At 43.1% G+C, this 14,651-nt stretch overlaps 1 protein-coding gene across 1 annotated transcript in view; it reads left to right on the top strand.

The window, feature by feature from the left end:
- The window catches only part of tsnare1 (T-SNARE Domain Containing 1), a 181,972-nt gene that overhangs the window by 111,202 nt on the left and 56,119 nt on the right, over positions 1–14,651 (top strand). Inside the window, exon 9 of the mRNA XM_069656961.1 lies at positions 9,841–9,913. Coding sequence (XP_069513062.1) covers positions 9,841–9,913 — 73 coding nt within the window. The remainder of the gene's footprint in view (positions 1–9,840; positions 9,914–14,651) is intronic.

Below are 14,651 nucleotides of genomic sequence, written 5' to 3'. Positions count from 1 at the left end.
TCAAATGCTCTTATAATGTAGTGCAGCTGCATTCGTGCACTTGTGGCTTCAGATTGAACGTGCAAGTGAGTGTTGCAGCACTTATAGTCAAAGACCTCTCCTTGATCTGCTGTGCATGAATTTAACCTCATTTGTTTGTAGCCTTGGACAAAGCACCTGCCAAATGAATGCATGTTATAACAAGGAGTGTCCTCATACTATAATGTCTGCATGGGTGCAAGTATCCTCACTGAAGCCCCTCTTGTAGCAGAAATCCAGCTGTGTCAACTCACCAGAACCAATTCCCAACCACTTGCATTCTTACTATAAAAAACATGAAGAACTTCTCCCTCCGGCTCCAATCATAGAATCAGATTTGTTGTCGTGCCTGACCGAGCTGGAGGCCCTGCTGCAGGATACAGTTTTTGTTAAGTTCTTAATTCTTACCAAAAACCATGCCTCAGAGACTATGACGCTATAACAATCACAATAAGGTATGTTTTTAGTAGTTCAATAGTCTTATTGTGCCATCCATGAACCTTTAATCTGTTGAAACTGCTAACTGTTTCCACCGGGTGCTTCTCCGCAGCTCTTGTGGAGGCACCCAGCCTTTATTAGAATATTTCTGGGGCAGCAGTTTAGCCCAGCGGTCAAGGCGTGTGCCCCGTGTTTAGGGGCTCAGTCCTCAATGCAGCGGCTCCGGGCTCAACTCTGACCCTCAGCACTTTGCTGCATGTCATCCCCACTCTGTCTTCCCATGTTTCCATCTCTAGCCACGGTCCTGTCTAATAAAGGCAAACACTGTTGATTTTGCTTATATCCAATCTAAAATGATAAAACTTAGATTGGAGTCATGCTCAAGGGCGTTGCTCGAATGATGCCATTATTGAAAACCATCCATCTGGCAGATCAGCCAGATCGCTTCAGTTTTTATTATGATTTTTAAGGTTTGGTGTCTAAGATTGGAGTATCAGAAATGGAACATGTCATTGATAAGTATGTTTTTATGAGTGCATGATCATATAAAAATAAGAATTGTGTTTTAAGTAGCTTAGAATGGGGTCTTTATATCTACAAAGTGAGCTGGTTTACAGCAACTGTTGGGTATTTTAGGAGTATAATTTAGGAGACTGCTCCTTTATACAAGACACCTCCATCATCTGTGTGAAATGTGACCAGATCTACATTAAGTTCAGGGTGGTGAGCCAAAGTTGGTGCCTGTCTTGTTCTAGTTATGTGTATTCATACTGAATAGGAAGACTGTATTATGAAAAAAAGTACGCAAAACATTACCGGACAAAATCGAGGTTAGAGTTCTGGCCATGTCTCAGTGGGCAGAGTGATTACGCAGCACCGTCAGTAAAGAAGGTTAATTAAATTTGTGTTCCATTGAAACATGTTAAAAAGTCATGTTTTGATGCTGCTCTTTCCATTAAACAGCAAAGCCTGAACAGTCTGTGTCTTCTCTGAAGCACAGTAATACTATGGAGGGAACTAAAATGAGATGCCAAAGGGGGCAGGTGAGCTGAGGTAACTTTTGATGCAATAAGCTAAAGGGATTTCATAACACAGACGGCTTGTAATGCCATGAAATCTTAAGCTACATCACAGGTGCTTCTTATGTAGCGGGTGGGTGGAGGTGATCAGGAGGTCCATCTTCTATCCATCTGAATTCAACAGTGTGCTCGTATCTGTCTACAACATCAACATCAGCTCGACTGGAACACTCGTTGTATGGCAGTCCCACTGTGTGATTTAGTCTGATAAAATGTCTGCATAAAAATGTTCCTTTGTTTGACTTGAGTTCATCTAAGGCTGCAGACTGATCTATATTCAGGGAAGATTGGGAGCACAGAGTTGCACTGAGCTTCTCAGCCCATTGCAAAGAAACTGTGTTCTCCTCTGCAGGCTATGGATTTGCCAGCATGCATCGGGGACAGGACTTGAAATGACAAGTGTAGACAGCAAATGATGACTAATGCTGCCTGTGTGGTGTGGATGGTTCAATGAACGCCGACAAATCACAAGAGAGTTTCTCTGAGAACCAGGCTTCACCTGAGATACACGACAACTTACTGCTCCAGTTTATTTGACCCCACTGGCACAGTAAAGGTTAACCTTACTATGCCTCATAGAGATACAAGTAATCATTTACATGACAGGCTGGTAATAACTACAGCCTCACTGAGCTGATATCTCAGCTGGTTGATATAAAACATGAACACATATTTTTTAGAAAATATAAGAGCATCATTCTAAACAACCAAGATGGCTGCCACTGATGCAGACAACTGACCCTTCGCTAAGTCCCGCCCCCCTTGGTTACTGTTGCTATGCCTGTCAAGATTCTGACAGAGAGAGAAGAGAAGTCGAGAGAGAAGTCGACAGAAAGGACAACACGCATCTGAAAGCTACATCCAGAATATAATGTGTCAGCTGAGTGTTGCGAATGAAGAGGACATAAAAATCGAGGCAAAAGCTCACCAGTCCCAAAGCAAGCGTCAGAGACCCCACGTCCTGACAATTCATGTTCAGACAGTCATCTGCAGGAACAGCAATGCTCTTGCACAGCAGGGCAAGTCAATACATTGTTTTATTTTAAGCTGATGTTTCGTTATAACTCCCTATGACTTTCATTACCTAACATGTTTTAGCCCACTGCCAGTAAAACTAAATGATCCCATCCTGTTGTTTAAAGCGCGTCAGGATATTGCTCACATATCGTTGGTTTGATCCACACACTACATCTGGATTAACTTCAAATTAATATTCAACCACCTTTGTTTGCAAACATGCTAACCTAGCCAAGTTAGTTAGCGTCTTACCTTGGAGCAAATGAAGGAGTTTTTGGTGATATTCGATGGCTTAAGCTGCGAGTGCAGTCCACAATTTATAATCCATGTCGTCCATGACGTCTCTCCTCTTGAATCTGCTGTCGGACTTGCAGAATCAATATGCACACCGTTACAGCATCTGAAAGCTTGACAGGCCTCCCGTTGCTGTCGTAGAATTGGACACCGGCCGTTCAAGGGAGGGGCTTAGCGAAGGGTCAATTGTTGGGCAGTAGTTTATGTTTTTCATGTCATGCCAAACATCCATAATTTAAAGTCAACTAGAAGCCATGTGAGTTTCATGTTGGAACTAGGGACCTGGCCTAGCACCCTACCTCCACCTTGCACCTGGCATTACTCCGATGGGCTGTGTGTCGTTCAGAGGCGTTTTGGTCTGTGCCGGTTGATAAAGCCCCTTGATAATGGGAAATGTAATGAGAGGATGCTAGGCTAACAGATCGAGGTTGTATTTGTAGTTGACTTAGTACACGGCGTTCAAGATTTTTAGTATTTGAAAAGAATCATGTGGATTATTTTGACAGACTTTACTGCTCCAAAGCCACCACAGAAAAAACGCAATTGTTTTCACAGACTGAAGTGTCTTCCCATAGCTAGTGAACTGGTCATTATGTTTAAATGGTCATTAAACTTTGCCAACAATTAGATTTACTTTAATTGAGGGCAACAAAAGTGTCATTTGTCAAGCAGCTGCCATCACTCCTTTTATGTGAATGAGTGTAGTCAAATGACCAGCGCATGGCTACAAGTCCGAGCTGTAGTTTGATCCCGGTCAGATCCTGTTCAGAGTCCAGCAGAGGTGTCAGTGTGGTGTGGGGTTGTAGTGACAGACTTCTCTCAGCGAGGTCTCGCTCTGATTGCTGCTCTCATTTGGTCGAAAGAAGCAAACTAAGTGAGAGAGAGCACTTCAGAGTTCCAAGTAACTTCTCGGAGCGAACAAGGTGTGAAAATGCCTTAAATCTCCCAGACGCCTCTTCAGGGGTCGTGCTGTCTATCAGCGCCCTCCCTCTTTGTGGCTGACTTGCATACCTAATCAGCTTATTACAGAAGCTGGTTCACCTTAAACGGGCTGATAGGAGCGCTCTGCTGTGCCACACTTCCCTCTGCAGGCACAACACGGCAGTTTGTCTCATCACCACTCTGCAGAGTAAGGCTGACTGACATGTTAGCATGTATGCTGCTGGCTTTATTAAACTGCTAACTGCACCATATGTGGCCCTGTCTCTAATCCCTGCTGCTCGCTGTCACATACTGGATTGTAAATCTTCTTCATCAGGCTGAGCTTTCAGGTATCAAACTGTGCTCAGGAAATTTTCCCTTTAATAAAGGAAGTATGGTTTAAGACACAAGCAGAATAAAGTAATGACACAGCGGATGCTCATTGATGCTGCAACTGATGTTTCTTATGGATGAACAGAGCAATCTTCAGGAAGCATGAGCATTAAAGCAAGCGCAAAAAGGAGTCAGTTTTTCCCTTTTTTGCTCATCCTCTATATCAAACTATCTGCATGTTGCAAAGCTTTGGATTGAGCTGCAATATCTCCCAGAAGTGTTCGTATCAGCCACTATCAGACACATCCTGAAGACTGGAGGAAAGGGAGGCATGCAGCACTGGTGACTGAGGTGTCAATCAGAAGCTGCCGGCAGGCTTGTTTTTGTGACTTTTTTATCTTGGCCTCCAGTTTAATTGTGTTTCTGCCGTCTCTGCAGTGGCCCCAGTGTCAGATGGAACAGATGTCTGAATCGCAGTCTGACATTTTAGTCTCATGAAAATGTACAGGCCCTTGGAGCCTTTCATTTGTTCAAGTACATTCCTTTCATCAGTCAAACACAACAACAGCAGCAGGGTTGACAGGAGGCATCAGAGGTGCAGCAGAGGTGAGCATGAGCAGCACTGAGGACGAGTCTTAATCATCAGTAATCATCAGAACAATTTGTAAAATGCAGCTAAAGTTCTGTGACACTTTATCGATGCCTGAATAGAGTGATCATTTTACATGCATCCCTCACAGGAAGGTGAGGTCAGAGTCAGCTGGAGAGCCCCCTGGAGCGTCTGCACACTTAGGTCAATCAGTCATAAACGCTTTTACTTTCTCGCCAATTTTCCTTGACTTTGATGAAAACAGATTTGCTGCAAGAAAAATGTGATGGAATAATGGTAAGAAAATGCTGCACTCTAATGCTGCATTCATGTTGGCAAATGCACAACTCTTTAAATAGGCTGTATTAACTGTATTTGTGCAAATTTCAGTTTTTCGTGCTGACTGTTATCTACTGTTCCTACCTCATACAACCCCCTTCACAAAACCCAAACTACTTTATCCAGAAAGAGGAAAGAGGTCCCCGTGGAACACTTCTGAGTGAAGCTAATTTTTTACAAAAACTGTTTTATTAATTGTCATAACTGGTTTTAATGACATGTTATTGTTATGGAGAGAGGGGAGCTCTGCGGATAATTCAGTACCTGGTTAAAAACCGTGTGAACGGCGAAGAGTCATTTACAGACTTGGGGGGAAGTCACTAAGAATGAATTGCGGCCGCTGATAGCTCCATAAACTGCACATCATTTGCCCCCTCTATCTGCTCCATCTCAGGGTCCGATTCACAAAGCAAACTGCACTGATGATATTTAAGCGCAAACACGCCCATAGAGTTCACAACTCTGTGCAGTTTGCTCTTGTTTTGTGCCTGATTGTGGAGAGAAACTGTCTGCAGCTCCACTCTCTGCTGCGCGGTGCTGCGCTCTCAGGCGTCAGTTGAGCTCCAGTGACGGATCTCAACTCCATGCACAGATCGATGATGAGCAGGGAGAGGAGGGGGCGGCTCTTTAACAGTTTATTATAAAGTCCAGACTCGACAGGTGTTTACTAGTTTCACTGTCTGTAATGCAGCTTCATTGTTTTAAACGAGCACACAACAGCAGCTGGTCCATATAATAATCCCCGTCATGCGAGAGGCTCCAAAGTGTGCCCGTGTGTCGGGGTTGAGCCTCAGATTGGTCTCCCGATTCTAATAATAATCAACAGATTGTTTTTACAGACGAATACATTTTTCGATCACACAAAAGGTGGAATTGTGCGTGACAGCCCTTATAACTCTACGCTGCAGTTACCACCAGCTCTCTGCAGACGCTAATATTTTCGCTTTAACTGCGCGCTGCTGTTGGTGAATTAGGTGCTTTTTGCCACAAGGCTCATTTACATAGAAAGGGGCTGCAGAATGACTCAGTTAAATTCGTGCAAATGGCCCCGGAGCGCTCTGCAGCGCACTTTGGGGTGCATTTAACCCTCTGGGTGTGCTTGGAGAATGAGGCTTTTCGTGTCATTTCCACAAGTTTAGCGGGCGCAGAAGGCGTGCAATCCTTTAGTGAATTCCCCCCTTTGTTTGTAAAGTTCACAGCCTGTATTGCTGTTGATCCTGCATTGCCCTGTGTACAATGATGCAGCTAAAAAACTGAAGCACACGGTCTCCACTGCAGGGTAATGCAAGGCTCCCCGGGAGTCGTCGCAACTGATGATGTAGTTGCAGACTTTTAGGGGGCTGTCCTATTGAGCTGACAGGCATCTGATTTACAATCTTGTTTTTCTAAAGTCTCGATGAAGTGAACCAAACTGAAGGTTTCAAAGCAACCCCCTTCTTTGACGACTCTCCCTGCACTGAACTGAAGCAGGAACTTCTTGTGGCTGTGCTGTTATGCCCCGATTGATAAGTAAAGCTCCTGTTGTAAACCTGTTGTTGGAAACATAATAGAAAAATCTCCAGTTCTGGTTCCCCGCCCAGTGCCAGTATCCAGTGGCTGCTAGATTGGCCATGAGCAGAATTTAAAGCCCATGAAATATGGAAAAGGCCACAGTGTTGGCCCGGAGCCTGGCCACCCACTCAGCCCTCAGGCGGAGGTCCCAACCCATCACATCTCTGCCTCCTCCTGTGTGTGTCTGTCGCTGCCCATTCACGTCCACACACTATTTGCTAAATTGGTTACACACTGCTCCGTCATTATGATGAAATGAGCCCTGATTGCCCAAATGCTTTGCCAGGTAAAATAAATTTGTTATTCTATTACGGCTTGATAGACAGGGTTGCCCAAAGATAAATGCAAAAAAGGTCTTTAGCGTCACAGGGTTTGCCAGGGGCCATTTTGGCTCCATTCAAATGGTTTTTGCCAAGTGGCAGAATTGCTGCCAGTTTCCACAGCAATCTCCGCCACCTGTGATGGATGGCCCAGTGGGTTAGGCTACACAAACGCAGCTGTGATTGCATGGAGCCATAATGGAGGAAAGGAGGGACCTGTGAGCAGGAGATAGACAGAGGTTTTATAAGCTTTCATATTGCTTTGAGCTGAAACATTGAGAGCAGATTCAAAGCTTGGAGACTGTGGAGAATTAGCTGCGGTCAACCATAGCGGCTGTGGTCTGCTCTGTGCCCTGACGGAGAAATAATTGAACAAAAACTTTGAACTGCTTTTTTTAACTGTTAGTCAGGCCAAGCACACAACGTTTGGGATTATACGCGTATCCTCTGAATTAGTTAATTCAAGGGACATGGAAAAGGATTTCAAATTCGTTTTTACAAATGCACACATAGATGCACAACAACAAAACACATCACACATTTCTGTAGTATGATTAAAGCTATGCACCAAATGAGAGCGTCCGATCTTTTGCCCTTTTTGAAGCAGAATAAAAAATGCTCTCTGGCTTCAGTTTGTCAAGTTTATTTTGAGGCATATTCAGTATTTTCTCACATTTCAGAGACAAAACATTTAACTGACGGATCAAGAAAACAATTAGATGACTTGACAGTGAAAATTCCTCATTTGACGATATAATAGATCATTTTCTGGTAGAGTTCAAAGGGCCTGTGGATGCTGATTCTCATTTCAGTCGCTGCACACATGGTGATCACCAAGCCAGACGTTCAGCAGTGGGAGCGTTTTGTCCATTAAGATTACAAGCAATTATCTCAAAGCAAACAATCCACACACTGATTGCAGGGATGCAGAGTGTCGGCCCTCGAGGGACTCCACTTCTTCCTGCTATTTTCGTCTCCTCTGTCCTTTTTGTGTCTGTATGTCACACTGCATCATGCTACATTCATGGGGCCTCGGGATAAACAACATTTCTTTTCTCTAATTGAAATGTTTTCAACTCAGTGGATTCATCTTTGTCTTACTTTAAGCCACCTTGGGCGCTTTTTGTGTCTATTTGCACCCACTTGTGTCTTTCTATTTCGTTTTAAGAATAAACTTTGTTTTGCAGTCTGTCTGAAAAGATTTCAACATTATTGGAGAGTACTACAACTGAGTGCTTAAAGTGGAAGAGATAAGGAATAAAAGTACTCCCTTTATATACATTTTACTGTGGGCACTGCAGTAAATAAAATCAATACTAGAACATTTTGCTGATGTCCATCCATCCATCCATTATCTATACGACTTATCCTGTTCAGGGTGGAGGAGAGGGGCTGGAGCCTATCCCAGCTGTCATTGGGCGAGAGGCGGGGTTACATATGGACAGGTCGCCAGTCAATCACAGGGCTGACACACAGGCCGACAACCTTTCACGCTCACATTCAAACCAATGGGCAATTTTAGAGTCACCAACGAACCTAACGAGCATGTCTTTGGACTGTGGGAGGAAGAGGAGTACCCGGAGGGAACCCACGCCAGGAACCTTTTAGCTGTGAGGCTACAGTGCTGGCCACTGCACCACCGTGCAGCCTAAGTTATATATTATTAGACTCAAACTCAAACAACTCAAAGGTGTATTCCCGGCGTAATCCCTGGAGACTTTTCTCTTGTCTCTACTTTGATTGTGCCATGTGACTCTGGTTGTGTTCTGTTTGAATCAGGGCCACCATCATCATAGTGTTAATGCGATGTTACTGGTTGCTTGCCAGCTTCACTTTGTTTCTTTTAATAAGTGTTAATGCAGTTTGTTATGCAGGGATGGAAGCCAATGCTATATTATTACTGGATTAATTAACTGGATCATTTTTACTTTGTGGATGCATTCATTTGACTGATTTATTCTTAACACGTCGCTGCCTTTGACAGAATGTGGTATTTATTTTAAACACTGTTGAAAGCACTTACGCATAGAGCAGAGCTTATATAGATAAAAAGATGCATTAAGAATCACCCAGAGAACCTGGATTGGGCACGAAATAACACCTTCAGTTAAGGGCCTGATCAGACAGAGCGCACTGCACTGCCTTTTTTGTTGAAGCCTACGGTTAAAAAAAGAGCAGCTTGCTGCAGCTTTTTTTCTACTGTTGTTAAGGCAACCACCGAATCATTAACTGTCATTAATCATATCGCTATATTGTCTACTGACAGAATGCCCACCTCTCCTTTCATCCGATTGGACAATCCGAAAAAACGCCCCTGATGTCATGCGCTTTTATGCTTTGTTAGCTGTCCATTGTTATTGTTACAAAGTTATACGCTGTGTGAGTTATTTTTCTAAGTAGCTAAGTTCAACGTAGTCAGCTGATTATCTGTCAATCACATCTCACAGGCCAGCTACTGTGTTTCAATATATTCTGTCCACTGCAGGAGCAGTGACATCTATCAATATAAATGGTTTTAAATGGCCTTTAAAACATCTCTCCGTTGTAGCGGAGGCCACATGTGAAAGGGTGTGGAGTGGACAGATATTCTGAGAACATTTTAAAGCATTTAAGTTGTCAAATCACAGGAAATAAACGTTTGTATTTTGAATGGTTGAAATAATAGTGGGCTGCTGGTGGTGCAGTGGTTAGCACCTGGTTATTATGGTAAATTTGCCCGTAGGCGTGAATCTGTGTGAAAGGTTGTCTGTCTCTGTGTGTCAGCCCTGTGATTGACAGGTGATCAGTCCAGGGTGTACTCCGCCTCTCACCCAATGACAGCTGGGATAGGCTGCAGCCCCCTGCAACCCTGAACATGATAAGCGGTATAGATAATGTTATTAGCCAGTCCATGAATGTGAATAGTGGTAACGTTAATATATACTGTGTCTTCCCTCCACAGAGAGACATGCTGGATGTCAGTCAAATCATGAAGGATCTGGCCAGCATGGTCCACGAACAAGGAGACGCCATAGGTAAGTTACTTTGTGTGTCTGTGTACGGCATGTGTTGATGGTTGTTTACATTGTCGTCCCAATTAGCAAAGATAACCTTTGTGGTCATGTTTTCATTTGATATGCTCGATTAATCTCGAGAGCTGGAAAATTCTGCTGGGCAAAACAAACTTTTTAACCTCCACCTCGCCGCCACGCTGTGAAGACTCTTTGATGAGGAGCAAACTGCTCTGGGTTTATACAAACTGTGGCCTGTTAGAGAAAATCCATTTAGACACCCTGATATCTGTAAACGGCTCTCCACGCCCTGCAGTGATTCAGGCTTGGCAGAACAGAATGAAAGTTAGCGCACAGATAAAGAGCAGATACAGAGGCTCCGCTGCTGGGTCATACATCTGCCATCAGCTATGTCTGGCTCCATCATGAACATTCACTAGAGAATGGCTGATACTTTATAATGTGAAACAAGCACAGAGACAGAGAGACATACCTGAAAAATGATGCTGTGATGGGGTTGTAGATCAATTCTGAGCTGAAGTGAAAGGTCTGATAAGGCAGATGGATCTCCAAATTGAGGTGAATGTGTTTAGCTGCAGTCAGAGCTGCAAACTTGACGCTGTGGCTGGAAGAGAGTCAGTTCATTTACAGTTTATCTTCAGGCTGAATTAGCTAAACAAGTTACTGTGAGGATAATTTAGATTTTTAACCCTGAGAAGTCTGGAATAGAAATAGTCTGCAAGTGCTAAAATAGGTCTTGTTTGTGATTATGATGTCCTGTCTGTGTGTGTTTTAAACACTTCATATCCCTAGAATCAGTACTACAGCCTAAACTGAAAGGTTTTGTTAGCCAGTTACCAACAGAGACATTGTCTTCCGATGTCACCCTCAGATGTTGTCTGCTGTGTTCCAGGTTCCAAGTTTTATACACTAAACAAATCTCCAAGGTAACATAACATGTTTTAAAACTCATTAGCATCAGTTTGACAACAGCTAACCTTAGCATAGCAACAACCGCAACAAGAGTGTTACACAATATGATAAGAGAGGCATAACTAGCTTAACTTAAATGTGAGCTGGACAGTAATTGAATGGCAGCATTTGCTGTTTTCTGAGTGTAGCTAATAGCTTATCAAATATGTTGTTTTACCTCGATGTCTCTCCAGATTTTCACTACTCATTGTCTTTTCAGTTGCTGATCAATCTGGAAGGAGTGAAATGAAAACAGTAAATCAGATAATTCAAGTTAACACAATTTGAAACCGGGGCTGCGGTCGAAACGTTCCAAAAATTGACACCCTCTCTTTTCCTAACCACTTTTCCTTGATGGAAAAAATCATGAGATCAAGGAACGGTGTGAGGAGAAGTCATAAGGAGTAAGGAAAAGACTGGCATGCTCAGAGAATCCGATGTGACTGATGTCACGTGGCTCTGCCGTGTAAAAAACTACAATCTACCCATCATGGACTACAAAGAGCGCATCTATCGCCCAGTGCTTTCTTACGATGCTGTTGTGTGCAGTCATAAAAACATGGACAAATCAGTGATAAGCATGACCTGATTAAGATCTGTATGGCTCTTCAATGTCATCAACACTGAATCCCTTCATAGAGGTGCAAGGACTTTGAGCTTTGAATGGCATTCATCTGTATTATCCTAAAGTAGAGACACAAATACAGTTTGATTGATTGATTGATTGATTGGAGGTGGGGATTAAATAAAAAAGGAAAATCAGTTACCAAAGGTGAAATGTATATTTCCACCTTGTATCGATCCACATGAATCATAAGTTTGATTGTTTGAAAATAACTGTTTCATCCAGTCAAGTTGGTATTTAAATCTACTAACTACTATCTGCTTTCATGTTGATGCGTGTTTTCATAACCACTGAGAGGTGCATCACTTTAAATGTTGCTGCCGCAATGAATTGTGGGTCATTATTTTTTTCTCTCTTTGGTAAAGGATGCTCCAGTGTTTCCTAAAGGAGATAATAAAGGAAGCAATGAAGCTCCTTTCCTTATCATTTACTGAATAATAACCGCTCCTATCACGGCTGACACTTGAACACTCCCGGGTCGTTTCACTCCGTCAGGAACCTTCCTCACCAAAAAGCACTATTCCACCGCAGTCCTGGATCCCAGCAGTATGACATTATAACAGCATTTGAGTCTGCCACCCCGGACGTGACAGGAAAATGGCCGCAGTGTGTTGACTCAAATGAACTACACTGCCTATTTAAATACAAAATAAAAACAAACATTTTCTCTACTACACTCTCTAGCTGTGTACAGACCTTTAACTATCTTGTGGTCAAACTCTGCCTGAGACAACCTTGAGATGCAGCTTTTTATTAAATACCACCTAGTGTCAGCTGAAGAATCTTGAGCTCCTGTGGGGAGTTTTTATCTGTTATGAAACAGACGGAATGTAATACTGATGCGTCTTTATGACCTACCAAGCAGAGCAGACCATCAGCAACAACATTGATTCACAGTTGAATGTTAAATAAAAGTAAGATGAGGTATTTTGTCTGCAAACCCAACTTACACATGTACAGGGCAAGATCAGTAAAGCGGTAAGAGGCCCCTCTTTGTCCACAGGGGCGCTGCGATCAACACAACCTGACAGTTCCTAGCTTCAAATTAAAAAAATACTTACGGGGGACTTCACTAAAGGATTGCGTGGCTTTTTCATCCGCTAAACCTGTGAAAATGACACAAAAAGACTCCGCCTCATTCAGGAAGCAGACACACAAAGGGTTAATGCACTCCAAACTGTGCTGTAGTTGAGCTCTGGTCCTGTTTGCACGTGTTTAAATGAGTCATTTTGCAGGCGTTTGGGGCAAATTTGTCCGCTTTCTATGTTAATGAGCTTCGTGGCAAAAAGCGACCAATTCACAAACAGCAGTGCAAATATTACCGTCTGCTGGTGCTAACTGCAACTCTGTACTAAGGGCTGTCACACTTCCACCTTTTAAAAAATAAAATGTCTGTAAATACAATCTGTAATTATATTGTCATTATTATTATAAAAATCAATCAGTCCGGGGCTGTCTGAGGCTCAGCCCCTTGCACACGGGCACACTTTGTCCACATGTGTGGAGACGGTCCGGAGCCGTTACACGGGATGGGATTATTATATGGATGAGCTGCTGTTGGGGGCTCACTCAGGGAATGAAGCTGTGTTACAGAGAGTGAAACTAGTAAACACCTGTCGAGTCTAGGCTTAAAAAAATAAACTGTTAGAAGTGCTGCCACCTCCTCTCTGTTCATCAGTCTGTGGACAGACTTCAGCTTCGTCAGTGTGCATGAGAGCGCTGCTCCGCATAGCAGAGAGTGGAGGTGCAGACAGCTCCTCTCCTCAGTCAGACAGAAAACAAGAGCAAGCTGCACAAATCTGTAAAACTTTATGGCCGTGTTTGCGCTTGAATATCATCAGTGCAGTTTGCTTTGTGTAACGGACATTGAGAAGGAGCGGATAGTGGGTGCAAATGATGCGCAATGTATGGAGCTATCAGCGGCCGCAATTCATTCTGAGTGAATTCACCCCAAGTTTGTTGTTGCTCCTGACAGCATCCGATATGCATACCCTTTTAAATATATATTTTTGGCTGACCTGTGAGGACTGTAGAAGAAAAGACCTGCGTTTGTCAACAGTCAGAAACTGTTCGAGGCAAAGATATCAGCTGAATTTCACATTGAGGGTATTGGATTAGAATCCGTACCACACCATCAGCAGTGTACTTAATGCACATCCCAGCTTTATGCTGCAAAAGTGTTGGGTGTGAGGACTGCAGATATGTGTGTTTAAGTGTGTGCGTGTGTGTGACGAGGAAAGGGAAGCAATAACTTCTGCTAATTGCTGCCTTTTTGTTGGAGAGTGTCCTTTTGTCTGCTGCTTTCAATCAGGCTAATGTAGATGCCCTTTAAATACCCTTTAGAGTCAGGCTGACTCAGACTGGCTTACCCCAATTCCATGAGAATGGAATACCTGTTTTTTTTCCCTCTCCTTTTCTCTAACGCACTATTCTTAATTGGTATGTCTAACATTTAGCGAAATGAATGAGGTGCATGCTGCAGAAATTGTATTGTTGTTCACCAAAGTGTCTTTATAACCTCTGCCAGGGAGGAGTTGTTTGTCTGTTTGTCAGCAAATTATAGCAAAACTACAGGCCTGATTTTCACTCAGTCTGGTGGTAGGTTTTTAAATTAGCTATTATCCATATCCATCCATGATCCATATTAACCTGCAACACAAACATATGCTTTTACTTCAATTGTGCATCCCAATAAGGAAGTCTGGGGTCAATGCCCGACAACAAAGTATGAAAAATGGTCATATAGAAATTTGCTCAGTTATGTAAAGCATCAGAAAGCATTTATTGCAAATTGAAACTAGTTTCAGAAGCAAGTCTGATTAAATCACATCCTTATTAACTATAGTGCTCTGAAACTTTCCAGTAGGGCATCTAGCCAGTCTCCAATCAATGTCACACAATGGCAGGTGTGTCTCATCAACAGTTAAAAGATAAGCACCTGCCGATGCTGTCTGAGAATTGTGACGTGCTTGGAAGCGCTACCCATGGAGAGCAGAACACAAGCACTTCTACCTTTAACATCCAAAGCAAATTAATCTCTATTTACAGATTCTACATTTCTATGTAGGCAGGGACGTGGATTTTAGGTATGGCAAGTGTTCTGGTTTCCATCTGTAGTACGCTTGTAGTCCGAGTAGTATTGACCAATCACATATCAGCAGGCTG

The sequence above is a fragment of the Semicossyphus pulcher genome, unplaced genomic scaffold (assembly GCF_022749685.1).
Source record: "Semicossyphus pulcher isolate SPU_LCO1_2020_fin unplaced genomic scaffold, fSemPul1.0.p SCAF_9, whole genome shotgun sequence".
In the NCBI taxonomy this organism is placed as follows: Eukaryota; Metazoa; Chordata; class Actinopteri; order Labriformes; family Labridae; genus Semicossyphus; species Semicossyphus pulcher.
This window is presented reverse-complemented; position numbering and strand designations above follow the sequence as displayed.